At 55.3% G+C, this 27,756-nt stretch overlaps 1 protein-coding gene across 3 annotated transcripts in view; it reads right to left on the bottom strand.

The window, feature by feature from the left end:
• SLC6A6 (solute carrier family 6 member 6) overlaps nucleotides 1-27,756 on the bottom strand; it is an 82,799-nt gene that overhangs the window by 9,033 nt on the left and 46,010 nt on the right. For all 3 annotated transcript variants that reach the window (XM_045812402.2, XM_045812401.2, XM_045812400.2), the window contains 8 exons: nucleotides 20,096-20,228; nucleotides 13,079-13,213; nucleotides 11,791-11,894; nucleotides 11,542-11,666; nucleotides 7,681-7,793; nucleotides 2,894-3,031; nucleotides 1,476-1,578; nucleotides 810-910 (listed from right to left, as the gene is read on the bottom strand). In XM_045812402.2, coding sequence (XP_045668358.1) covers nucleotides 810-910; nucleotides 1,476-1,578; nucleotides 2,894-3,031; nucleotides 7,681-7,793; nucleotides 11,542-11,666; nucleotides 11,791-11,894; nucleotides 13,079-13,213; nucleotides 20,096-20,228 — 952 coding nt within the window. The remainder of the gene's footprint in view (nucleotides 1-809; nucleotides 911-1,475; nucleotides 1,579-2,893; nucleotides 3,032-7,680; nucleotides 7,794-11,541; nucleotides 11,667-11,790; nucleotides 11,895-13,078; nucleotides 13,214-20,095; nucleotides 20,229-27,756) is intronic.

Raw genomic sequence — 27,756 nt, 5'->3', positions numbered from 1 at the left:
CTCCACATCAGGTTCCTAAACGCAAGGGACATTTCTGCCATTTGCACTCCTCACAGTATGAGCCGAGAATGGCATAGCAGTGTCTTCCCCTGCAGTTAGCTCCAAAGCTCATGACTGGTTTCAAACAACAGAGAAGCAGAAGGCTTCCCTTTGGCCAGAGCCTCTGAGTGGAAGTTTGAAGTGGGGTGCCTGGGCACGCTCTAAGCTCCATTCCAAGATGGTGGGCAAGGGAACCCTGGTGGGAAGAGGAATGTGGCACATCGCTGCCCTTGGGTCCTGGGTGGGTACGAAGCTTCCTTGGTCTTGGCAGAGTCCAGAGCATCTCTCTGCTGGGACCTCCCACAACCCCCACCCTGCCATGGAAACACCGCATTTCCAACGTCTATGACCTGTCTCCATTTGACATCCCAGAGGCCCCGCAACTTCATCAGTGACTCAAACAGCTCACTGAGTTCCAGAAGGGCTCCAGCAAAGCTTATGTGCTCTGTTGTGGAGCCCCTGAATTTCTCAACATGCCCCGATACACCTTCCTCTTTCAGAATGCCTTGCCTTTGCACAGGCTGGTTCCTCTCCCAGGGATGCCCTTCCTATTTTCTCTTTCTGACCAGCTCTTACTTATCCTTCAAAACTCATCTCAAGGTAACTTCTGGGAGCAGCCTGCGGCCCCACCTCTCCCAGGCAGAGGCGTCACTGGGCTTGTTACAGGTCCGCACGTGGCAGATGCTAAGTGAAAGGTGATTTAGCAGGTAAGAACGTCAAGCCCCAAGGAGAACAGACTAACACCCACAGCGAGGCAGGGCAGAACTCACAACACAGAGAACTGGAGTGACCACGGCCCAGCTGTACTTCATCCAGGGCCCAGGCCGATAGCCAATCATGTCCTCAATACCGTCATACAGGTTATCGCTGCCTAGGAGAGACAGAGGCAGACAGACAGTGACGCCGTGTCCAACACTAGCATCTGAATTACACAGAAGGGGCTCAAGGGCCATGAAGGGGTCCCTGGGGTCTGCTCCGGGGCCCTGCTACTTGATGCCACAAAGACCCAAGAGTGGCAGACATTGATCTGAAATTATTTGAAATTCAAATGTTAACTGGGCCTCCTATATTTTTCAGGCAAACAGACAAACCCCAAATCCTGGTGTGGCCAATCCAAGGTCTCAAGAGGGTTGAAATGGACCGTGCCTGGACCCCAGAGCAGTACATCATAGGTAGACCCCTGCACAGCCCAATTCTGTGTTTGTAAAACATCCAGTCAAACCCTGCGTCTTTAGCATGAGGAGAACACGCAGGGTGGTTACAGTGATACCATTTCTGTAGGGAAGGGGCAGCCTGGAGGGGACAAGTCCAGATGGGGAAGGCCTTTGTCTTCCAATCAGAATGAACTCCCCTGAGAATTCTCTGTTTTGGAAGCTGCTAAATACAGAGACCCAAAGCAGAGGCTTGAGAAAGGATACGCAAGACTCCGTACTCACCATAGACCCAGGCAATAACAAAACATTCAAAGAATGCAACCCACAAAAGGCATACACCGCTAGCTGCATAGTAGTCAAATAGTTGAAACACATACATGCCACCCTGTGAAGGAAAAACCAGAGAACGTTGACTGGCTAGTTGGTATCCAAATCCCTCAATATATAAAGAGCTTTGGCATATCATTAAGAAATAAAAAACCCAAGAGAAAAATGGGCACAGACTATGATGACCAGATCCATGTGTAAAAAGATGCTCAACTTCGTGTTTGAAAAATTTAATTAAAAACACTCAGGGGTGCCTGGCTGGCTCAGTCGGTGGAATGTGTGACTTCTGATCTCAGGGTTCTATGTTCGAGCCCCACGTTGGGCATAGAGACTCCTTAAGAAAATAAAATCTTTAAAACACACACACAGAAAAATGAAAGCAAAATATGTGTTCCTTAGCAAAAATGATGGGTTTCCTGAAGCCTGCTTCCAAAGGAGGTGCTGAAAACTAACTGGGGCCAGCAGAGAGTAATACTTCAGTGGTATCTAGCTGCTCGGTGTGGACCTGTGATCTGCCTTTGGCACGCGTGTATTCCTTAAAGGCACTTCTCGAGAAACATTTCTTTGTATTTCCAGTAGGAAAAAGTGGTGATGTGAAACCCAGACCGAGTTTGGGGGCCCATGCAGCGGTCTGCTCGAGAGTGTGGGGAGGTAGGTGGGAGGGGCCCGTGAAACAGCAGGCTACGCCAGGCTTCCACGCTTCTGTTATTTAGCACAAGACTCTTTTTCTTTTCTGGCCTGCCTCTTCTTAGACAGCTGATCCACTGTTTCCTTGGACGCTCCCTGCTTCCTTCCTCTCTGCTTCTTTCTTCCCATTTAGATGGATCCTCCTTGTGGCCCTGCCCACCCTCTGAATAACACACACTCCCTGTCGACCAGCCAGGCCCCAGGCACTGCCTGCAGTGTTCACCAGGAGGTCTGCATTTACCCTCCAGAACATCTCTGCCTCCCTCCGGGCCTGAGAAGGGCCACTGCACAGTCATGGATGAAAGAGCTGCTATTAAAATGGATTTCAGCTCAAGTACCTCTCCCCCAGGCCTCCTGGAAGGAGAGAGGGACAGAGGGCAGGCGGTGGCCATGGTGTTGCCATGGTCACGGGAGAAAGGGCTGGGGAGTCTGGGTCAACTGCTAGGTCCTGAGCTACCTCCTGCTGTCCACAATGGAGGCCAAGTCCCCCAGGCGTGGGGGGGACCCCTGAGCCGGGTGGGGCCAGGAGATCCCCCCCCATCCACCCCGGTCCTGGTCCTCCTGCCTCGCCACTGCCTCCACTGGCCGGGGTCAGTACAGCCCCGACCTGATCTTTGAAGCATGTGCAGGTCACCAAGAGCCCTGCAAAGAGAAGGTCCCCCGTGCCAGGTGAGAAAGCCACCTACCTCCGTCACCATCGCCAGCCCCAGCAAGTAGCTGACGCTGCACACGGAGGCGATGAAGATTTCCCGACGGAAACCCTTCCTTAGGAAGGATGGGTAAAGGTCGACCAAGGACGTGACCTGTCCTTCGACTTCAACAAACTGTGGAGGAGAAGAGAGTGGCTGAGCCCCACGTGCCCGGCACCTCCCCTCTGCTCGGAGAGGAGAGTCCCCAGCACGCACAGAGTAGCATGGGGGGTCGAGTCCAAACGTATGAACCTGGTCTGCTGGGCTCTGCCTGGGGAGTCCCGCCGGCTGGTCAAGCCACAGTGGGCCAAGCACAGTTCTCCAAACAGCCCACACGTCCGTGTCTTTGCTTAATGAAGCTCATGAGAATGTCTTTCCTTCATCATTCAGGACTCAGCTCAAGAACGACCACTTCTCTGAAGCCAGCGCTGACCTCCCGCCTTAGCCTGCTGGCTGGCACAGACGTGTTGGCACGAACACCTCCTGCCATTTCAGTCTTGGCCCTTTCTGACACCGAGGGCAGTGTCCCCTCATTTCTGGGCCTCCAGTGCCCAGGGTGGCCAGGCACGTGTGGCTGCCCAGCAGACCCTGAAGAAGGGACGGGGGTAACTCAGGCCAAGTCCGGGCTCCAGTTTCCCCAGCAGATTCATGTGGTGGTTTTAGCTCTGTGGGGACTGTGGATCCATGAAAGAATCCACATGCCCACACGTGTGAGCCAAGCGCTCACCGTGCCCCCAGGAACCCATTCCTGGGCTCCCAAAGGTAGAGAAGCCTATTGGAAGGGGCCCCTCCCTGGGTAACATGCTAGGGTGATTCTCAACCTCTCTAAATCTTCTAAATCTTTCCATCTTTGCAACTAACGATATAACTCGGAGACGGATCCGTATCATTACACGGAGAGCCGCCTCTGTTTGCAATGGCAGCATGAAACTGTCCTGTGCACGCGGAGCGTCAAGGGTCTGACCGATGCCCGATGGATGGGTTCCCGCCTTCTGCGGCTGCTGACCTGGGCAAGGACGCTTCCTCCCCACGTATCTTTGGCGCGTATGTATCGCAGCACAACCCGGAAGTGAAGCCGAACCGCTCTGCCAACCAACACACCCACCAAGGCCTGTCTGTCGGATTCCTTTAAAAGTTGAAAAGCTAAAACCTTGACCCTTCTGTTCTTTCATCTACGAGAGGCATTTGGGAAGGATGTCTCCCCACCATTCCTACAAGAAAAATCCGACCACTTAAGTCCTTTGGGATGCACCCGAGGAGATCAAGGAATACAAACAAGGAGCAAATCCCTTTCATGGCTAAAAGGGGCTGGAAGAATGATTCTTTGTTGCCAGGAATTCAGGGAAAAGATGAGCAAGAGGCTCTTGAAAGGGGCCCAAAGAGAAGTGGCTGATGGTCTGACCTCTGACTGATGCGTCGGCCAACGGGGTTTTGGAACGGCCACTGAATTACAGCAAACCAGCTCAAACACCAATCTTCAAAAGGAGTTTAGAAACAAAGGTTCTTTCCTTTTTGAGATGGGGAAATCAAAGACAGGAAGGTGCAGTGCCACCGTGAGTCAGGGTCAAGACCGGCACGAGCCCCTCATTTCCAAGTTCTCTTCAGACCTCTCCCTCACTTAACAGCTACGGGACCCTGATTTCTCCAAGCATCAGTCTTCTCCCCCGTACAATCGGGGGATCTTGCCTACTCAGCAGGGATGTTGAGAAAGATCTGAAATCATGAGAGGAAAAACTGGTAATCGCGTGATTGTGGTGAACCCAAGTCGGGGGCTGGGTGAGCTCCAGGGAGGTGGGGCCGGCTCTCTCCCCCTCCTGCGCTGTCTGCTCTCTCGTGCAAGCGCAAGCGTCTGCCTCCAGGCGCGTGACATCCCTCCTCCACCTCACCAAGAAATACACAATGAGGGGCGCCTGGGTGGCTCAGCTGTTAAGCCGCCTGGGTGGCTCAGCTGTTAAGCGTCTGCCTTCGGCTCAGGTCATGATCCCGGGGTCCTGGGATCGAGCCCCGCATCAGGCTCCCTGCTCGGTGGGAAGCCTGCTTCTCCCTCTCACACTCCCCTTGCTTGTGTTCCCTCTCTTGCTGTCTCTGTCAAATAAATAAATAAATAAAACCTTTTAAAAAAAGAAAAAAGCAAAGAAATACACAACGATACAACAGATCCTAAGCCAAAGAGCGCTCCCTCCACACGCTAGGCATCTGGGAGGGCATTTCCTTTACGCGCAAAGGTCACACTCCATCAGCAAGAGGTGTCCGCCTGAGATTGCCTGGGGATCTCCAGCACTTCCACGGGACGAAGCTATTTTGGGGGAGTCCAAGGCAAGGCCAGGGGGGGATGAATTAGCAGGTCAGGCAATGGGCGGCCCCACGGGCAAGCCCATTCCTTAAACCAGCTCTGCACGGCCTTGGCCGAGCCCTTGTCTCCCTCAGCCTCGGTTTTCTGGGCTCTGCAGGGTAACAGCGTGCAGCTATAGGGACGCTACAGATTAAGGAGCTAACATATGAAAAGAGAGAAAAAAGAAAACAAAAACAGGACTGGGAAAAGGGGCAATAGGAACCTGTGTAATGCGGACAGAGCTTCGGTTTGGGAAGATGCAGAAGTTCCGGGGACGGAGGCTGCTGATGGTCGCACGGCAGTGTGAACGTACTCAATGTCACTGAACTGCGTGCTTAGTTGAGACGGTCCAGTTTACGTTATGTGCACTTTGCCACACGTGGGTAGGTCAAAAGCCTGGCGTGAAGCCTTGCCCGCAGGAACGCCTTGTGTGACGGTGCTCTGGTTGCCTTCACGGGGCATGAAGGGGTTACCGGCATCTGCAAAACCTTTCCTACGTCCCTGAGTTCACATAGCAAATAGATGCAAAGGAGGGATTCCAACCTAGGCCATCAGACTCCTGAGGCATCGTGCCCTAGCACCTGGGGGTCAAATCCCCATCGTGCCCTTCTTGGTATAACAACTAGGCAGGTCATCTAAGGGCTCTGACCCCTGAGTTTCATGTTCTGAGCGGAAAGGGTACCAGCTCCCCCCGATGCTGGCTTTGAGAGCTGGCCACGATGCCCCGAGCCTGTTGGCCGCCATGAGAGGTGTATCTCTCCAGCCAGGCCCCCCTGCCTCCCAGGGAGAAAACTAATGAATAAACCACCTCTGCTCACTCAGGAAGCAGCTTCCACAGCCTGAGAGGCCCATCTGGGGCCCATGGAGATGTCATGCTTTGTCATTTATTAACCTCTGTTTTTTTGTTTTCACTTAGAGCTTTAGAAGTTATAAAAGCCATTTGCTTGGGGCCTCCAAAGGCCAAACTCATTAACGAGGGATGATTAATGGAGTCCTCTTGCTGTTTACACGGCTCAAGCCCACCAAACGACTGCACAAGTATTTTGTTTTTGGGCTCCCAAATGTTTCCACTCTGTCTTCTCTGCTAATCCTGGTCCCCTTCCTGCCAAATCCTTCGCTCTGTTCTTGACCTTGCTGGCAGACTGCCTCCTCTCCTCTTCCTGACCTTCTAAGATGTTCCTCCTACCTGGTTCTGAGCCCACAGGGACCCACCCTGGGCCCCGGTGTGGAGGCTGCTGCCCAGGGCCGGGTAGTGAAGCCCTCTCCGGACCTGGTGGCAGGCCTCACCTCTCACAGGGTCCCAGCTAACCCAAGATTTCCCAGGCGGCGGCCAGAGACCCAGACCACACAGGAGACTGCAGAACGCCTGGCTTTCAGATGCTGGCCCCTGGGCAGCACCGCTTACAGGGTTCTGGTCTGGGCAGACCACCGGCCCGCCCTGCACACCCTAACTCCCCAGTCCTGAAGTCATGCCTGTGCTCTAGACTGTCCTCTCGAGACGCCCCAAGGAGAAGACACATATCTCCAGGGGCAGGTGTCCAGGGATTCACTCTACTATCCTCCAAGCACCACTTGCTGCTCTTATCAGGCACTGTGGCTGGTACTTCATACAAGGCACTGGAGGTATAAACACACCCATTTACCAGATGAGAAAACTGAGTCTCACAGAGGGGAGGGAAGGTGCCCAGTGCCACACAGCAGCATGGGGGCTAGGAACTGTGTATCCAAAGCCAGACTCGGCCACTGGTTGGCTCTCACTGACATAGCCCCTGGAGGCCTGAGCCCTAGAGGGATGGCACGTAGGGGTTAAGAAGTGCAGGGAAACAGCCACACGTGGGCGGTTGGTATAGGTTGGAAGCGCAGAAGCCGGATGGCCAGACGACAGGGCCGGTCTGAGTAAGGCTCCCCAGTGCTCAGTTGTTCACCGAGCCCTGGAAGATCACGATTTCACTGCGTGGGGAACAACTCCCGTGCTCCAGGACTCACCGAACACCAGGTGTGATTTCAGCTTCTCTGGCTACACTAGGACAACCAGGGACGGCCTGGGCCATGACTGTCCGTCCCAGCCCCGAACTGCCTGTCTGCCTCGTCACTCAAGGGCCCCCGCGTGACCGTCCACGGGAACAACACATCATCACCACCTGGTCTTGTCCTTCTACTTCCCATCTATGGCTTCATTTTAACCACACCCTTCAAGCGTCCGCTTCCCCCTGGCTGGGGTCAAAGACTCGAGCTCTGGGCCAGAGGTCCTCCTCCTGCTGCCCTGAGGCCTCTTTCCTGCCACCCCCTTGGGGGTCCTAGAGGAAGCCTTGCTGGCTACAGCTGGTTCAAGTCTGATGTGCGGGTGGGAAGGGGGTGACCATCTCACACATGGCACGCTGAAGGGGGCTGTCCCACAACCCCGTTCCCCACGGAGAGCCCTCCACAGGGTGTCCCCTCGACCCGTACCTACCTGGCTATCCAGTCCAAGCAAGAGAAGCATAATAAAAAAGAGAATGGACCAAAACGTGGGCAGCGGCATCATGGTCACGGCTTTTGGGTAGGCGATGAAGGCCAGGCCAGGACCTAGAGGGAAGAGAAAACGGGGAGGGGCAGAGGGGAGGCACATCAGTGACCCAGCCGCCCGGAGCACCAGAGCTCACACAAAGACACTCGGGACTGAGGCGGTGTCCCAAACCCCAAATGCAGGGAGGAGTCGGGTCTGAATTCCTGCCTGGGGGAAGAGCCCAGGCCTGCCTCCCTCTCGGATGGGCCGCACTGGGGCTCAGGTGGGGCCCCGTTTTAGCATCTGTCTCCTGTGCAGCAGCACAGTGGCTTCACAGAATCCAGCAGACACCGGTCATGTGGGGGCGGGAACTGGGACTGAGCCTGGGCCTCAGTCTACTGGCTTGAAAAAGGAGCCCCCCCCGACCCCCGCAAACCAGAGCAACCACGCCAACGTTTGCTGGAAGGAAGCAAAGGGGAAAAGATCTGGTTATCTGAACTACTGAAGCCCCCGTTTGCACAGAAAAGGTTTCGACTTCTGAGTTAATGACTAAAACACTGTGACACAGCACAGAACCGCGCCCTGCAGGGCCAACATCTCTCCAGGGGCCCGTCTGCGCACCCCACCTGAGCAACGCCAAAGCCAAGGCCCAAAGCTGAAGGGAGGTGTGCGCGGGGCAGGACCCCGGGCTCAGGAGACCATCCGCCATCTCCTCTTTACATCACCACGTGCCCCTGTAAGGCCTCAGTTTCCCCAGCTGGGAAGTGAGCGGTAGGATCCCGGAAATGCCTCCCAAGGAGCCTTCTCGTGCTCACATTCTCAGATGCTGAGACCACTACCCTAGAAAAGCGCTTCTGGTTTCTAAAGAGGACTCTGGCAGAATCTGGAGGCAGGGTGTGGGAGACGGGAGCCCTGCCAGCTCAGGGGGCACCTTTTTGACTGGAAACAATCCAGAGACATAAGGAAAGGTCTCCTCCCGTCTCCAGCGGGCCTGAGGGGAGAAGCCAGGGGGAGGAACCATAACTGAGGCCCGTAGGTGCAAGAGGCGGTAGGAAGCATCAAAAGAAAGGAGGCCTGAACGGGCCCAGGCGGAAAAAATAAAGTAACACCCACAACTTAAAAAAAAATGAAAACGATAAAAAAAGGTCAAGAAATGTGAAGACAAAAAAGGGCTGGAGGGCAGGATATTTAGAGCAGATACCAGAAACCCAAGGTCTGGCTTAAGAATGAAAAACAAAAAAACAAACTTTAAAATAAATTGGAGCCAGAAACCACACTGTAGGGTGTTGGCCACAACCCTGGCAGACAAGGGCCAGCCCCTCTACTGCCGGAGTCTGCGGAGGAAAACCCGACCTTGACCTGGTCGCCAGGCCGCGACGGTAGAAAATCCCGCGAGAAGTGGGGAAGGGGCGCTCCTACCAATCCCAAGCCCAAGCTGGAACAGAAGCCGCGTGGGCACCGCAGCTGGGGCCCGACTGGGAGGCATCAGTGCGTGGGGATTCGAGTCCAGCCGACTGCGAGACAGATGTAAAATGGGGCCCCCCACCCCCCACCTGCCGCCCGCCGCCCACTGGGGCCTGGTGGAGGTTTTCTCAATGCGCTCGTTTCTGTATTTCAGTTTTGCCTTTGTCAAGCCGGCCTCTGGGAGAGGGTCTGAGCATCTTTCTCTAAAAGCGCACGGTGAACTATAGAGAGAAGTCCATGTGAAGGAACGCAGCCGCTCCGAGCACCAATGCTCGCCTCTCCGCGAGCAGAGAACGCGCCCCTGCCCGCGCCGTGCGCACTCCGCTCGGCCAAATCATGATCTGGTTCAAATGCACTTCGCTCAATATGGTGCTTGTTAAAAGCTTATTAGAGAAATAATCACCCTTGATGTGTCAGCTGTTCAGACATCACCGTGGGGAATAAACGACAAGGTCTTGGAGGTGGACAGGAGGAAGAAAACAACTTAGGGTGATGATACAGACATATATAAAAATACCTAGTTGTCCACGGAGAAAGGTCTATTTAATGTATTGAGAGAGAGAGATATATATATATCCCACCACCAAATTCACTCCGCGCTCCTGGCAACCACCGCTGGTTTGTAAAGCCCTCGACTGAAAAAAAGCCACTGCAAAGGAGCTGTAAATTATCTCCCCCTTGTCACTGGAACTGTCACACTCCCAAGTAGGTGTGGATCTTTCTGGAATGACTTTGTGTCCTCAGTCTCTGGCCTGCCTCTTGGGGGTTCTTGGGGTAGGAAAACTATGTCTGATGGTCCGGTCTGGGACTGGGGGCAGTGGACAGATGCGTGGGGCTGAGCTGTGGGGCTGAGCTGTGGACTTGCCACACTTGTCCCTCAACACTGGGGAGTGTAAGGGTGGCAGAGAACATCTTTGCCAAGTGAGGATGAAAGCAGGGTCCACGGGCTCGGAGGTCAGAGAAGATCAGAGGAGCTCACACAGGAAGACCAGAGCTGTCACTGTATCCAGGGTGGGCGGGGAGGCAGGAGGCGGGGGGACGTCCTCACATCAGAAGGCCCTGTCCAGGAGACCCCAGCTCGGATCCTGAGCAGCCCAAGCAAGGCCCTTGCTCTCAAGCCACTGGTCTCCTCATCTGCAGAACAGGTGTCTAAATGCGCAAGGCTGAGGTATCCCTGACCCCCAACGCTGGGGTTCTGTGGCCGAGGAACCAGGACACCGCCCAGTTTCCCATGAGGGCAAGGGCAATGCCATGGCAAGGGTTCCGGCTGTGCCAGACTCTGGTCCATGGTGGTCCCTGGAGTTACGACATGAGGCTCTCCTCTGGGCCTGAGAGAAGCCTCCGCCCAGGACCCTTGCCTGCCTCCATGTAGCCCCAGAGAGGCCGTGAGAAATCAGGAGGTCAGTTGCAGCACAGGACAAAATAACCAAAGCTTCCAGGCCTCTGAGGACCACCCGCCAGTGAATGGGCAGGACAGGAGTGAGGCGGAGAAGGGGCAGAGGTGGAATTTGTGCATCTGGGAGCCTACAGTTCTTATTCCCATATCCAAACCACTGCACTTACAGAGCTGCGGTTCTAGGACTTAGAACATCCAAAGGCAAGTCTCAGATACCGTGATGCTGAGGTCTGGGATTCTAGCAGCTGAGGACCTCATCATTGTCAGGGTCCAGAGCCACCTTGCTGGAGCTCCAGGATCCCAGGCTTTGCAGAGTCCATAATTCTAAGACTCTTTCCTCTACTTCCAGAAGGAGCATCCCACCAACAGGGCCCACACCCTGAGGGGGTGACTCTGTCCCCCAACCTACCCCCAAATTGGATCTGTCACCGTCCCAGAGGGCTGCCGGCATGCCCACTGTCTCTCCCCCACCCGCTGCCTACGGTGGTGCCTGACACAGGGCAGACTCCATTAATCAGTAACCGGTGGAATGAATGAATGGGTTTGCTAGAGGGAGCGCGCTGGGAGCAAAGTGCAAAATACAGAAACCAAAGCTGAGAAGGTGGTGATGGAATGCCGACCGGTGGCTGGCTTGGGCCTGAGTTAGGAGAGTGGTTTCTATTGCTGAAACCAGGAGTTTGCTGGGGAAGGAGAGGGAGGGAAGACCACACAAAAGTAGCTAAATATTCCCCAACTTAACCAACCCCCATGTTTATCCTGCCCCTTGGGCCAAATTGCAATGAAAGTGCTTAAAATTTAGCTTTTGTATTCTTTGATACTTGGGGGACATCTTGGTGGGGGGGGGGTCCGTTTCGGAAACCAGGCTCGTCCCCCCCCAAAGCCCCCTGGGGTCTGGCTTCATGCCTGCAGTACTCATCTTACACACTAGGTGGCAGTGCCCACCACCACTGCCACCAATACCACCATACCTGACTCAGCCACATCAGCAATGTCCACCCCTTGCTCTTGTGCCATGAAGCCCAGGATGGAAAAAATTGCGAAGCCAGACACAAAACTGGTACCACTGTTCAGGCATCCCAGCAGCATACAGTCCCTAAGTTACACATATGTCAGGGAGCAAGTTAATTCACAACACAAGGAAGCCACGCTCCCTACTTCTTCTCTTTTTTCTTTAAACATCATCATAAGGTCACCAGGCCCGCTGGCGCGACACTTGCCTGTACGAGTTGTACTTGTACTTGTTGTAGCTCCCCAGAGAGGTCATGGCCCCCAGGCAGATGGCATAGGAGAAGAATATTTGGGTCCCAGCATCAATCCATACCTATGGGGGTCGGGGTGGGGGTGACAACGAGAGAGAGAAGGGGCCGTTAGAGCCAGCTTCCTGGAGGAGACAGTGCAGGTTCCTGGCCACCTGAAGACTGCACCTCACAAGGTGCTGATTCTTGACTGCAGTCAGAGCATTTGTGCTGGAATCCAAGGTGTCTTTCAAGGCAGTATGGAGCTGCAAGGAACCCCAGAAGTCGAAGAAATCCCCAGTCACTCCACATCAGGATGAAGAGGAAGGGCTTTTGGAGCAGATGGGTCTCATTTCCAACCATGAAATGATGGTGAGTAAGGCCCTCCTGCCCAGGGCCTCAGTTTTCACATCTGTAAAATGGGGTCCGCTGCCCTGCCCCACAGCCCTATTACACAGGTTCCAAGAATAAGGACTGAGCCCAGTGCAGGCACACAGTAAGACTGTGAAGTCAGGGCTGCTATCATTACTGTAATGGCTATTGTCTGGGGACCCGCGCACTGGAGTGGGGAGAAATTCCCTAACGGATTATGCAGGCAAAGCTGCTCTCCAGAACCTTCATCCAGCAGCTCCTGATGGCACAAAGCTGCCTTCCCAGCTGTCGTCTGATGTTGGCCAAGCCCAGGGTAAGAGGCAGTGGGGAAGAGAACCAAAGCAGCACAGGACCTTGAAGGCCACCTGAAGGCTCAGGATCCTGGTGACAAAAGGGCCTCAGATGGGCCAATAAGGGTTTTCTCCAACCCCCTGTGGTCATGAGGCTGAGGGCCAGGAGGAGGGCATTCAGTATCTGCCCCTCAACCTTCCAAAAGCTCAGCACCAACTCTGAATTCCAACCTCAGCCAAGGAAGCCAGCAGCACCCCTGGGCCAACTCTCCCCATGATGCCGCCCTCCCGGCCACCGCGAGCAGAGGCCAGGGCCCAGGAGACAAGCTCAAAAAAGACTTCTCCCCCCTTCTCTGGCCAGTGCCTGAAGGAGACCGTACTCGGCTGGCCTCAGCAGTCCTCCACGCGAGAAGAGACACACGCAGCTGGAAAGGCCCGCGAGCACAGTGGACAACCTGCCACAGCCCAGCGGGGAAGTACTGCAGGCCAATGGCCCGACTCGATTTGTGCCCCCAAGACCGGAAGGAACTGGGCCGCCAGCGTAGCTTTCCCCGCACCCTGCCCTGCCTGGCCCTGGGTGGGAGGGAGGACAGGCTGCCCTGCCGTACCTGCGGGTCCTCGAGGCGGCTGATGTCGGGGTACAGATAAAACTTGATGCCTGCTCCTGCACCGGGCAACGTCAGTCCACGGACCAGCAGCACCAGGAGCATAGCGAATGGGAAAGTGGCCGTGAAGTAGACGACCTGGGAGGACAGACAGGGATTCAGGGGGGCCCGTGGCATCAACTGCTGCTCTCAAATGCGAGCGTTCTCTCCGAGGCCAAGGGTCTGGGGCCGAGCTTGCCGTTTCCCTTGCTGTGTGACCTCGCGCATGTTGCTTAACCTCTCTGGGCCTCAGTTGCCTCCCCTGTAACCTGGATATAATACCAGTACCTACCTCACAGATTTACTAAGATTCAATGAAAACAACCCTGTAGATATTTACTGAATATCCAGGCCCTGGAAATAGAGTGGTGGGCAAGACAGAAATCCCCGCCCTCATGGAATAGACATTCTTGTGAGTGAAGGAGGAAAAGGCAAAATAAGAGTGTCAACTATCAAGTGTATGTGAAAGGCTTACCCAGTGGTCGGCACGTGACAGTATGTATTAGCTAACATTACAACTGTTAGTATGACTCGTAGGGTTAAGAATCAGTTACCAAGGGTTCAAATCCCAGCTCTGTCCCCTCGCTTGCTGTGTGACCTTGGGCGCGATGCTTCCCCTCTCTGGGCCTGTTCCTTTATGTGTAAATGGAGACAACAGTAATAGAAGACCTCCATCAAGAAGGAAAGCGAGGATTCGATAAGATGATATTTCTAACACCCTCAAAACAGTTGCCTGGCATGGACATGCTCCAGGAATGGGGCCTGTTGTCGACACTGACTTTGCAGGAAGCACATGGAACTTCTGGGAGGAAATGAAGCCTCGAAAGCCCCTTGGCCAGGAGACTGGGAAGGCCCCCCACTTCTTTGGGGCCGTGGGAGGCCCACAGCCTTCCCTGATCACACAGCACATCCCGGGCAGCCCAAGGTCAAGTGGAGGTGAGGACCAGAGATGACCCAGGCTGGGCTGTTCCATGGCCAAGGGCCTGCCCTACTTCCTCTCCTTCTTGTCTCTCTAAAGTGCTGGTCTCCAAACATCCTGTGCCCTCAGTTCTCTCGGATGGATTTTCCCTATCTTTTCCTTCAGTGTGAGGCATTTCCAGGCAGGGTTCATGCCTAGGAGGGGCTCAGAGGTGCGTGGCTCTGAACGGATGGACGGTGAGATCCTGGTGTTTCCAGCACTGGCCAAGCAAGGACGCCCCAGGCACAAGGCCACGTGATCTTCACCATGACCCACAAACTGGCGTGCTGGCCACCATTGACAAGAGCAGGAATGGGAGCTCAGCGGGGCTCAAAGACTTGCCTGGGTCATCCCCAGAGCACAGAAGCTGCAGCCAGGGCCCGTGGCGGTTAACCACCGTGCTCTGAGCAAAGGCAACAGGTGTTTTACTTCACCAGGGCAGTGCATACAGAATGCTAAATGCTAAGACTGTGTCGCAGGGCCCCTGACTCCCTCAGGGCCTTGGGGGCCAGGGGACCAGAAAGGAATGACCACACAGCCATGTACCCATTTTACAGGTGAGGAAACCGACACCCAGAGAGCAGGATGAATGTGTCTGTGGTCCTGGGAGCTGGGGGCAGTGCCAGGTTACTACAGGGCACTTCTGGGGCCCACGTAGGTACAAGACACCGATGGAGGGTGACAGAGCCCTGAACCCCATCTATCTGGCACAGGAACCCTCGCTGGAGCACAATTCTTGGGCAGCCAACATCCCTGTGAGTAGAAACAACTAGAAAGGGACTTTGGAAAAGGGCAAGAAGCAAGCTCTCAGGGACTGCCTGGCTCTGCTGCCCTCGGCCAGTACCACCAACCAGCATTTACTGAGTGCTTACTGTATGCCTGGCACTATTCCAAGCGCAGTAACTTCAGTACTTAATTGGTTCCGCCCTAACCCTTTGAGGCGGGTTTCATCACTAGCCTCATCTTGAAGGTGAGGACACTGAAGCCCAGAGAGTCCAGGGCTTGCCTGAAGGTCACACAGCACTGCAGTGCCCCAGAGCCTGCCTCCAGACGACAATGGGAGGGCAGTAAAAAGCCTTCCAACGACCAGAGGAAATCTGGACTCCCCAAAGGCCCAGGTCAGAATTCAAGCTCTGTGACTGGCTTGCTGTGAGACCTTGGGGAAGTTACTGTCCCTCTCTGGGCTTCATTTCCCCACCCGCGAAGTGGGAGGTTCAGACCAGATGAGCTCCGAGTTCCATCCAGATCCGCCACTCCAGGCAGAGGGATAGAGTGGCAGGGAGGGCCCGCTACTGGTCACCCAGGCTGGGGTTTGGATCCCACCTCTGCTACCTCCAAGCTGGGAGGCTTGGCCTCAGCTGCCATCTGTATGAGGAGGAAACTAGGGTGCTTACCTCACTTGCCGCCCTCAAGAAACCCGAGCAGTGAGGACTTTCTTGCTGGTCCCATTAGGCTAAAGGGCGGGCCCTACGCCTGCCTCTGCTGCTCCCCTCCCCACCCCCGCCCCGATGCCTTTTCCTCCATCTGGGCCTCAGTTTCCCCAGCCACCCCATCTTCTTCTCCTGAGGCAAAGAACCCTCCGAATTTCCCAAGGACAAGAAGGCAGGCTTGGAGGGTGGGGGCAGGTCAGGAAGCCACAGAAGGGGTGAAAGAAAGAAAACCAGCATGCCCCCCCAGGCCGCTCCTCCCTTCCTGCAGACCGGCCCCCCACTGGTTCCCACCTCTGGGCCCCGCTGTGAACCACACCCGGGGCTGGCGAACAATAGCTGCTGACAGGAGGCTGTCCCCAGAGGGCGGCCGCTTCAAAGTCGGGCCCCACTGGGCTGGGCAACTAGGCTCTGGCCAGAGGGCTTTGTGTCAGGGACACAGGAAACCACCTCGGGATGGGGGCGGCTTCCCTTGTTTTCATGTATTAAATCTGTTTTAACAAGCACTTAAGGAGTACTTACTGTGTGCCAGGCACTACGCTAAGGGCTTTATGTGTTAACTCATTTAATCCTCACGACAACCTGAAGAGGCAGGGCAATGTATTACCTGCATTTTCTAGAAGAGAAAACAGGCCTGGAGAGGTGACGTCAGGTGTCTGGGGTCACAGAGCTAGCAGGTGGCAGAGGTGGGATATGACCTCGGCCAGCTGGCTTCAGAGTCCCAGGTCATGCGTGTGTGTATGTGTGTGTGTGTGTGCGCGTGTGTGTGTGTGTGTGCGCGCACGTGTGTGTGTGTGTGTGTGTGTGTGTTATGGCGGTTCGTCCCCCGATCCAGAACACGACAGCCCCACCTGCTCACACAGCCCCCCCCAGTCACCACCTCATCTGCCTCTTTGGAAAGCCACCCTTGTTTTGCAGAATGCTCTGAGGACAAGCCCCTGAGAGCCATTCTCTCAACTTTTCCGTGACTCCCCCGGGATCCTCACAGGAGAGGCTGGTGCCAGCCGCCGCCAGTGGGCCTCCAATGGTGGCCCAGCAGGCCTTGCCACGGGACATGGTATTTTTCCACTCTTGCTGGCAAGCCTCTGTGGTTCCTCTGAGCCCTTGACCCAAAAGCCCTGTGGCCCAACTGCCCTGGAAACTTGCAAGGACAACTCTTCCTCATTCCCCTAGGACCGGTGGGGAGACAGGGGCCCACAAGGCAGGACGGAGATGGGCTAATCTCCTGCCGCCCTAAACTTCCTTTGGGGGTAAAGGCCTGGGCAGCAGGGGTCACTCATCCCCGAGACGGAGGCTCCTAGAGTTGGGGCCATGGGTCTGCGCCCAGCACCTAGGCAGGCCCCGAGGGTCTTCACGGCACCCCTGTGTATGTGAGGGCGGCATCACTAACTCATTTCACCTAAGGGGGAACCAAGGCTCAGAGAGGGAAGGGGACGTTCCCGAAGTCGTGCAGCTTGTGGGGGGCAACACTGAGATCCCAAACCAGGTCTGACTCCGACTGCCCCTCCACTTTGTTTTCAAGTGTGGGATGGAACTGCTGGGGATGCAGCCTCGGGACACATCTGTGCTCACGTCCGAGAGCGTGCTCCCCTTCAGACCCCCAGCGCCATACTTCCTGGCGACGGTCGGGACCTGGCACCTTCCTGGACCTCATGTGCTGTGAGCAAGGCCACACATGCCTCACGTGCTACTGTCAGGCTAGCGGAGGGGGAGGGCGGGCAGCAGGCGATGCTGAGGTGGTGGAAGAACGCAGGGCACCAAGGCGGGGAGCTGGGCTGCCTGGGTTCAAATCAGGCGTCAGCTTGGCCGCCGACACCTCAGAACACGAGGGTGACTGGACGAGCTGTAACCGACAGCACTGAGAACGGTGCCTGGAGCGCGTGTCCGACACAGCGTTCGCCACCATGATCACTGTCTATTGAATGAATGAAGCCCCAGCATTTTCTGGGCCAAGGTTCAGACCCTTGGAATGATGACAATTACAAAAAAGGGAACTGAGGCTCAGAGAGGCAAAGTAACTTGAACTTGGGTCCTGAGCTGCCCAGGCCCTCCCTCCATCCACTCCCTGCTGGACCAGTGTCAGTCACTGAAGCAGGGCCAGGGCCAGGATGAGGTCCGTCCTGCTGCCCATGGGCCCAGCCCCCACAGCGGCCGTGAACCTGGTCTGTGGCCAGGGCTGGAAGCCACGGCTGGCGGCGGGCGGCGGGCGGACAGGCAGGCCATGGAGCTCAAGGAAGTCCACAGAGCCTTTCTGTGTTTGTCTTGGCTTCTTTGGGCTGGCCCAGTCTCTGCTATTGTTCTGGGAGCCATGCCCGCCCCTCAGGGGCCTGGAGCGTGAGGAGGAGATTGTCTCCAGGGGTGGGGTAGGGTAGGGGGACCTCTGTCAAGTCACGTCTTCAACTGGCCACAGTTGCAGCCCGGTACCCTCTACTTTTCAATTTGATTCTATACTCCTGCCCCTTCCATTGTATCCCAAAGGTTGCCCGCTGTTTCTGGCAAACATCAGCTTCCTCCATCACACTGGGGGTTCCCCCATAGGTCTGGGTCGGACATACCTCAGGGCCTTTGCATTGGCTGTTCTCCCTGGAATATTTTCTCCTCCAGATATCCACACGGCTTACCCTTCAATTTTGGCTGTGTCCCAAGGTCACCCTTCTTGGTAAGCCTGCCCGGCCACCCCATTTAGAAGTGCACCCCAACACTTCCTGTTCTCCTTCACATTATTCTTCAGTGCCTACCTGACTCCTATGTATTTTACACACTCCCCTTGTCAAAACCAACAAATCTGTCAGCTCCTGCACGACAGAGATTTCTGTCTGTTTTGTGGACCCCTGCATGTCCCCTGGCCCTATACCTGACGATAGGAGAGGCTCAAAATGTATTAGTGCATCAGGAAATGATCATGTCTCTGGCATTGCCCAGGATGAGTGCTCCAGAGAAACGTGGGGAGACGGAGGCCCAGTGAAGACAGCATCGGAATTTGCAGCACTGTCTGTGCCGAGCACTGGTCCTGGGTGCGTCACACACCTCGTTGGAGGCCTGACTTCTATGCATTCTGAAGAGGAGGAAACCAGGGCTTCGCAGGGAGGGAGTGCCCTTGAACAGATCACTTCACCTCTCCTAGTTCAGCTCCCTCCTCATTTGAAGAAAGGTGGTAAGGAAATGGTTTGCACACAAGACAGAGGAGGAGACGGACCAACAGGGCTGAACGAGCACCCCAAGGCGCTGTGCGGATTGCTCGAGGGGCCCTCTTCCCGCCTGCCCCAGTGAGACAATGTCAGCCTGGCCTGCTTCCTTTGCAGACTGGGTTTTAGGATCGCTGGGCAGCTCTGACCGCAGAAAAAGGCAGACGGCCCCCGCTCCAGAATCATCCCCATTCTGCCTCTGCAATCCTGGGGACCCAGATCTTGCCCTGGAGTAAACGCTGGGATCTGTTCGGCTCCATGCTTTCACTTAAGGGGCTTTCATCCGGGGACAGTGTGGTCCGTAATGTTACGTTCCAGCGCAGCAAAGGCCCCTTCTCCAAGCAACGTCACCCCCTGCCCATCACAGCACCTCAAATGCCACCTTAACGGACTCTTTGGGCCTTCGGGGGACTTTTAGACCTTACAGAGATGGTCCCCCTGTCAAGATGCAAGTGATACGAGGGCAATGCTGGGTGGGGGGCTTCTCTCTGGCTAGAGCCTTGGGTGCAGGGGCTCACACCTCTATCACCACAGACCCCTCCACACTGACTTATCACAGGGACCACGACACCGGCCAGCATCTTATCAGGTGACTGTTAGACTCTAACTTAACAGGCAGTGTGTTAGCTATAGGCTGTCATTTTCACTATTGGCAATATGCCAGTTATACCTAAAACCTCAATTAGAAGCTAACATTTTAATGATCAGCTACCACCTTGGATTAATAGCTAACGTTCTAGTCATCGTGTAACATATTAAATCAGCCGCAAATATTTCGGTGATGGCTAACATTCTGGTTAACAACTAACATCTTGGTTATAAGCAAATGACTTAATCATCAGTGAAAGCTTTCCTTAATAACTAACATCTTGGTTTCCAGCCCAAGTGTTCGTTGTAACTCCAAGTCTGTGCTTCTCAAACCCCCATGTGCTTTTGGATTATCTGGGGATACCGTTCTGCATTTCTAACAAGCCTGATGCAGCCAGTCAGGGCACACTTTGCAAAGCAAGGGTCCGTCTCGTGGGTAGATCGCTGGTGATTAACAGTAAGTCGCCAGCTCACCTTGCTACCTGCTAACTTACCAACGCCAGTGTTTGTTATCTGCCAACATCTGCACTACTGCCAACACCTTGATATGGGAACCAGGGGTGAATGGGAGCTTGGGCAGGCTCCAGGGAACCTACCATCTGACTTTCAGGAATCTTGCTAGCCAGTGGTTAAACCATCGGTAACTTGAAATCAGATGTGGTGGGAGGCCACAAAGCAGGGCCTTATTTTCTTTCAGAAGACTGCTTTAGCCCATCTTTGGTCTGGGCCGGTTTCAAGCAGGAGGGCCTGGGAGGGGAGGGGGCTGAGTCTCTGCTGAGGGTAGACCCCCCTGAGGCAGGGGAGGGACAGACGCACAACTCACTTTTCCCGTGGACTTGACACCCTTCCAGATGCAGAAGAAGCAGACCAGCCAGACAAGGAGAAGGCAGAGAGCAAGGTCCCACTTCAAGGAGCCAGGGTCGTCGATTCCAGAAGATAAGCTCAGCACGTTGCGCCTTCAAGCAAAGAGAGCCACGAGTCAGTCGGGCTGGCCCCGGGGCAGACAGAGCTGAGGCCAGGGCTCCAAAAGGCTAGGCTGAAACCCTGGCTCAGGTGCCATGTTTCCACAAGCCCCCTCACCTCGCCAAGCCCCAGAATCCCCCTGGGTCTCTGAAGCAGTGTCCACCCAGGTCACAGGGTTGTGGAGAAATCAATAAGGGAATAGATTTGGACGCCTGCATCAGGTGAACCTGGGTTCAACCCAGTCTGGCCTTGGACAAGTTAAGTACATCTCCAAGCCTCAGTTTCCTCATCTGTAAAATGGGCACTAATTCCCATGTGATTCTCAGTAGACCCTTCTTTAGTGCCCACTGTGGGCCAAACACTGGGTTCAAACTCAGCTCCACCATGTAAAATCAACGACTTTGGGTTAGTGACCCAACCGCCGGCCCTGAATCTCCTCATCTGTGAAATGGGAATAACTCGCCCATTTCTTGTCTACATCTCCACAAAAATGTCAGCCTCAAGTGGGCAAAGTGTTTGCTCTGTACGTGGCCACAGGGCACCCGCCCACCTCTTTAGAGGGATCACTATGAAGAGAAAACCCACACAAAGTACTAACTACGAGGTCTGGGGTGCTGGGTAAACCTCAGGACTTGTTTCCGCCCTGGCCTCAAGATGCCCAGAGCAGCTCCCAGCACCTAAGCAGTGCTGGCCTCCGCCCAACTCTCTGCAGGGCTGTGAAGGTCCCGGGAGGAGGCAGGCAGACAGTCTGAAGGCTCATCGGCACGGGGCAATCACCAACCTGCCCAGCATCACACAGCAGAGGCTGGGTCTTTGGAGTCCGAGAACCTGGCTGACCTGCAGAAGACACGTATGAGCTCCTACTCGCAGACTCATCCCTGAGGGCCGCCGCCATCTGAAGTCGGGGGCGGGGGGGTGGGGGCAGCACAGCCACAGGGTGCGGCAGCCAGAGCCACAAAAGCAATGCCAAGAAACTGTCCCCACTGTCCCAGAACTGTGACGCTGCAGCAGTGACCAAGGGCAGGCACGGCAAGCACAGGGACATCAGCCCTGCCCCCGACTCCATCGGGGTCCCGTCCCCTGACTCCCCAGGCTGCTGACCACGGGAGACGGGCAGCCTGTACTCCCCAGAGAAAAGCCGGGATTCCTTCTCACCAAAGTTAGCTCCTGGTTTCAAGGCCACACTCCAGCAGAAGCAGCAGAGACGGGGGTGTGACTTTGTGCCCCAGTTTTTTCCTCATCTGTAAAACACAGAAACAGCTCCTGCCCCCAGACTGCTGCCTAGGAATGCATTCCAGACCATTCCCTAGCTCCCAGCCAGTCGCAGTCAGGGCTCTGGGACTCGGAATGCCCGCTGGGCAAGGACACTTCATTGCTTTTCCTTTTTTTTCCCCACAGAAGCTTCGACATGAGGACCTTGAATAAATCCGACATCCCCATCTCAAGTGGCATCCAAGCGAGGCCTTTCTTTGGGCCACCGCCACGCTCCCGGCACATGGCACATGGTAGGGCCTCAATAGATACCCGAGGAGTGAAAGAACCAAGGACTCAACTGAGGTGACTGGCGAGTTTACACAGCACCCTGAGCCAAGTCATGAAATATTTCCATTCACCTTAAAAAGGACAGCGTTCCTGTCTTTTTTTGGTGCGAACCTAGACATCAAGGGGCTCCGCTCGGACACACCTCTGACAGTGTGTGCTCAGAACATCCACAAGGCCTTGCCAATTTATCTCATCTGATCCAAGGACTAGCGGTCATCTGCCCCATTCTACAGATGGGGAAAACCGAGGCATGGAAGATTCAACTGTCCACACACACACAGCCAGTGGGGGGCAGAGCTGCCACCCTACACCCAAGACTGTGGACTCTGTGGACTCCCCCCCAGTGCTCCTCTGATAAGCAGACAGAATAGAGCCGAAACTTGAAAAAGAATCTGCCCAGTCCCCTGCTTTGGGCCAGGGTCCCCTGAAGCCTCCAGCCAGGAGGCATCCCCACGGGCAGGCCGTCAGCCAACCGCATCCCGGCTGGGGCCCTGCCAAGCACGTGGATCTGGCGGCTGCAGCCGCTTTAGAACAAAAAGCGCTTCCCTGTGCAGCCTCCAGAGCTCGGCGCCTTCAATGAAGGCCCAGGGCATGCTGGGCAGCAGCCCAAGGCTTCCTTGTGAATGGGCAGCGTCAGGGAGAGACAGTGCTTTCCCACCTCCACACCTTTGTGCCCGCTGCTGTGCCAGCCGCACTGTCCTGTGCTGCCGGAGAAGCCCTTCCTGCTGCTCCACGGACAACCGACTGGGGTCCCTGCCCATCTCCCCGGCCATCTGCTCACACCTAATGTCACCTTCGGGTGAGAAGTCTCTCTTGCCTACCAGCCTCCAGGCAGCCCGAGGACAAGGATCTCATGGGCAGGCACACAGTAGGTGCTCAGCTAATGCCAAGGAGGTGCCCAGCCTTTTCTTTTCTCCTCAGGACAAGTCGCCCAAGAAGCTTGAAACCCCAGAGCTCAGAATCTGACCACACCAAGCCCAGTCGGTTCACGGACACCCTTTCAGCCTTCCCCTACTCCCCGGCTGGGTAAATCAGCGGTGCCCGTGACAGACGGCAGGCTGGCTCCGGGCAGCTGACCAGCTAGGGAAGCCACAATGGGGAAACTGAGTCTCCACTGCTGGTAGCTATCTCCTTGGAGGAGCTCATGACATCTCCGGGTGACACTCTTAAGGCATGTTCTCTTTGACCCAGCGATATTCCATTCCCGAGCCTCTCTCCCGTAATTACTCTTGCATGTGTGGCCGGCGACGGGGTCCACCCCAAGCTATTCATCACAGCACCGTCTGTAGGAGCACAAGATTGGAAACCACCCAAATGGCCAGCAATAGGGGCTCAGCAGCACAGGGAAGACACAGTGGAATGCAGCACGGCCGCGAGACGGCGGGATAGCTCCCGTGTGCAGATAAGAAACCGTATCCTGGAGATAAAATAAGTGAACAAAGCAAGGTGAACCGCGCCGTGGCCTGCTCCCTATTGTGTTAAAAAGGGAAGGGGGTGGATGTACATTTGTGCTTGAATGCGCGCACACTATTTCTGGCAGGACACACAAGACGCCGGTTGCAGTCAGTCGCTGCCTGTGGGGAGGGGGACCTGGTGGTGGGGACGCGGGGGAGGGGAGCGCACTTGGCCTTGGGAATCATTTTTTCTACTTGAATGTTTTTCTCTGTGAATGTTTGATGTTTTTAGATGAATGATTCAATGTTTTTAATAGCACCTTTATAAAAATTATTTAAAAGTCTTGCAAATGTTTGTAATGGGCCGAGCAGACGTTCTAGGAATGGAATGAATGTGGCTCATCAGTCAGGGGTTGTCAAAACAGAGCCCAACGTGGGCTCGGGGCCAAAGTGACCGACATCCTTTCCAAAGATAGCTTTGGGTAGCCATGGAGGCTGGAGAGCATGTCCGGCCCTTCGAATCCCTTTTTGAAGGGACCCTGCGTGAAGGACCCTCCGTAAGTCCCTCCCGTGTGGGACCCGCACGGCCTCGGCCACAGAGCAGCTGACAGGGATGTGCTGGGCCTTCCCGTGGTGGTGCGTGAGAGGGCTCAGTAAACTGTAGAGTGCTGTACCCTAGAGGGACAGCCGTGGTGCACTGCCCCTCAGCGGTCTCCTAACCACCCCAGGAGACTGCATGGGACCCCAAATCCAGCCACATGGCCCTGGGACTGCCATCGCTCCTGTCTGGACCCCCACTGCTTCCCAGGGCTTTTTCAGCAGCCTCCCCACTTGTCTTCCTGCCTCCACGGTCACCCTCCCCCCAGGTCTGTTCTCGTCAAGAGAGAATCTGTCCAGGTCCAAGTCGGGTCACACCACTCCTCTGTTCCACATCCTCCCATGGCTCCCACCTACCTACCTAAAAGACCTTCCTAACCAGCCCCATCCCTTATGGCCTTCCTGAATAAGGTGACCAAATACTCTTTATCATTCAGACCTATTAATAATGACACTGGGACCACAGGTGTATAAATGGGGCATGTCCAAGACAAGTTTATATATGCTGGCCCCATCTTGAACCTCATCCCCATATGGCCCCTTCAGCCACAGTGTCTTCTGGTATGATCTCTGAATAGATTGAGCACATTCCTGCCTCAGGACCTTTGAACAGGTTGTTTCACCAGTCACTTGTTACATGACATGCCAACCGCCTCTGCGTCATTTCAGGTCTCTGTTCAAATGCTGCTTCACTGGGGCAGCCTCTCCTGGCCATTGTATGAAAAATACCCCTGGTCACTCTGCTTCCCCTGCCCTGGCTTTACTTTTCATCACTTATCGCTTTTATAGTACAATGGTATTTGTGTTATCTGGTTAATGTCTGTGTCTTACTAGAACGGCATCTCCATGGAGGCGGGGGGGGGTCTGATCGCTGCTAGATCCAGAACAGTGCCTGGCACAGAGCAGGTGTTCAACAGACATTAACTGAGTAAACTAATTATACCCATTTGGTTGATGGGGAAACTGAGGCTCAGAGAGGTTCGGGAATTCGCCTGAATGACCCAGATAAAAATCAACCCCGGGCCTGGATCCGTTTTCTGATGCTGCCCTGGGGCCCAGCCACCCATGTGCCTGGTCCTATGCTGCCCTTCACGAGGGCCCCCAGAATCCCAGGCTTCCCCGCATCGCTCATACAGAGGGAGGAGACCCAGAGGTGAGCTGCATTCCTCTCCAAGAATAGTAATGATTCATTCCAGGGTGGGATCCAAAAAAGAATCGCCTGGACGTCTGTTGTGAGTCGGCCGCCCCGCTGCCGTCCAGCCGGCACTCAGAGATGTAAATACGTCCTCCGAGTGGGCCAAATCGTTTCCTTTTGACTGCGGGCCAGCCATTTATTGGCCATGGCTCTTCCCTGGAGACTGGCGGAGGCAACAATTATAAAAGAGCCCGTCCGCCCTGAGCATGGGGCCACACAAGGCTTTCTCCACCGCCTCCTCCTTCCGACAGCTGCAGGGGAAGATTGGCTGAGTACGGCTTGTTTGCAAATATGACTCATTTCTTTGATTCTAATAAAGTCTAATGATACGTGCTGAGCTCCCGGGGGGCTCGGGAGGAACCAGGGAGGAAGGCATGGCTCCGGCCTGATGGAGGGCATTTGGCCAGATCTGGCCCCGCCTGTCTTCCAGGGCTGGGGTGAAGCAGGACCCTCGGGACAGAGCGAGGACCCCAGAGCAGGGACCAGCAGGATGAGGTTAACCGGGGGCAGAAGCTCTGTTTTCCACCACAGAGCAGCTCCGAGTCAAATTATAAAGCCAGCCTGAAATGACTGTCTTGGGGCCCTGGTGGCTTTCACGGGGCTCTGGAAGAGGACATCTCACCAGCTCCTGCTGACAATGGTGCTTTAGCGTTGCAGATGGGGTGGGCGTGGGGTGGTCCACGCCAAGAGAAGACCCCCTGCGACCCGAGAGTAGGTCACACGCACACAGCACAATGTTACCGGTGACTGTGGACTTGCAGCTGGCGGGGACACAGACGCCAGTGTTGGAGGTGAGGGCCGGGAGCTCTGTTCTATCTAGCTGCTTGTTTAACCTTGGGCAAGTCACTTAACCTCTCTGGTCCTCACTGTCATGCCCAACGAGCCATGACTGGAAGCCCTGTCCTAGCTCTTTAAATCGAGCCAGACCATGAGGTGTTGGAAACATGCTATTCTCAAGGTTTAGAGAGGTGAGGTGACTGCCCTGAGGTCATGCAGCTGGGATGCGTGGGGGCCACAGGCAGTTTCACTGCTCTAAGGGACAGGAGCATCACCCATGCTCCCCTCGCCCCTAGGAAAACGAAAGAGGGGGAGGGTGGCTGGCAGGGATGATAGCAAATTCCTTCCCTGTCCAGGGGCATAAGGAAGTCTCAGCTTGCACAGTGCCTTGTCATCTTGATTCCCAGGGAGCTCCCAGACAGCCGCTGGGCATCGGTGCACCTCGGGAACCCACATGTCTACCGCAGGTGAGAGAAGTGGAGAGAAACAACGGCTGGGCTGGGGCTGGGCTTTGGCTCGAGGGTCGTGGAGACCAGCCTTTTGAGAGCATCCTCACTGCTCTGCAGCCTAACCTGGAACCAGTCACTGACACCTCAATACCGTCCCGGCGAGCCTTTCCTAATGGAAACCCCAGAGCTAGTCACTGTAGGGCCAGTGGCTATTTTGGGGGGAAATCATATAAGCTGTTTCACCCCAAAGGGAACCCAGACCCACGGATGGCTGAACCTTCTGAGGCCCTGTATACAGTTGGTGCTTAATATATGACCTAGTCTCTCTCCCACTAGTGTTTTCCTTGAGTAGATTCAATCATGTCCTTCTTCTTGTCATACACCTTCCATGGTTTCCCCTCCTAGAGAACAAAGCTCAAACTTACCAGGCTAACATTTAAGGCTCAAACCTTCTCCTGGCCCCATGTGTCCTATGCTCTGGCCAAACTCATATGACTTACGGTTCCCGAACACATGTGTTCAGAATGCCGTGCCTCTGCATGGGCTGTTCCTTCTACCCAGAATGTCTTTTTGCTCTCCTTTTCAGCCTAGTGAGCTCCTATTGGTGCCTCAAAGCGCAGCTCATATGGCCCTTCCATTTGCAGATGAGGAAACTAGGCCAGAGAGGGGTAGTTAACTTGCTGCTCCAGGCTACAGATAAGTGGATGCAGACATGGAATTAGTAGGAAGAATCAGCATCCAGTGAGCATTCACTGTGCTGAAACACTCACTTAATCCTCTCTGGCTGAGGGAGACCACAGTATGGGAAAAGCCACAAGAGGGTTCTGAGCTGAGAAATGCCGTGTTTGGATTGACGGCTGAATAAGAGCTGCAAGGGTAAGGCGGGGACAGGAGAGTCCAGTGCTGGGGTCTGGGGAAGTGATGCTGGCGGTCCCATGGAGGGTGGGGGGAGTGCAAGGGGGGAGACAAGTCAGACTCTGGGTGTACTTGAAAGGGAGAGCCCAGAGCATCTGGAAACTGGATGTGAGATTTGAGGTGGGCAGGAGTTCGGGAGGATCCCCAAGTACTTCCCTGCTTGAAGGGCCTCTGCCAAGGTGAAATGCCAACGAGAGGGGCAAGTCCCTGGCACGATGCTCCAAATTAGTTCTCTTTCCTTTCCCCTCTTTCTTGTGCAGGAAAAGGGAAGGCTCTGGAAGGCTGGGAACTGGGCCCTTCTCACTCATAGGTAGGGCCTGGCCCAGGGCTGCACCGCACTGAAGCCCCCAGCCCCACTCCTGGCCTCAGCCCCTGCTCATGCAGGTGGCGGGCCTGGTCTCAACTAAGCGTGAGTTCCAGGCTCCTCCTCTGTGGACTCCAGTCCTCCCCAGGGTTCCAGAAAGAGGGCACGTTATTTGTGGATGTTCAGGTGGCCTGAAGACTGGAGTGGGAGGTGAGCACCAGGCAGGCGGCCAGCCCTCTGTGGGCTGAGAAAGTCCATCCGGACCCTGTGGGCCCTGGGAAGCCGCCTGCAGGCCCAGGGCATTTCCAAAGATAAATCCTGTCTTCACGGCTTCCAGGCCAGGAAGGG

The sequence above is a fragment of the Ursus americanus genome, chromosome 14, assembly GCF_024610735.1.
Source record: "Ursus americanus isolate L20-20 chromosome 14, mUrsAme1.1.p, whole genome shotgun sequence".
Classification (NCBI taxonomy): domain Eukaryota; kingdom Metazoa; phylum Chordata; class Mammalia; order Carnivora; family Ursidae; genus Ursus; species Ursus americanus.
Note: the sequence above shows the minus strand (reverse complement) of the source record. Positions and strands in the feature narration are given on the sequence as shown.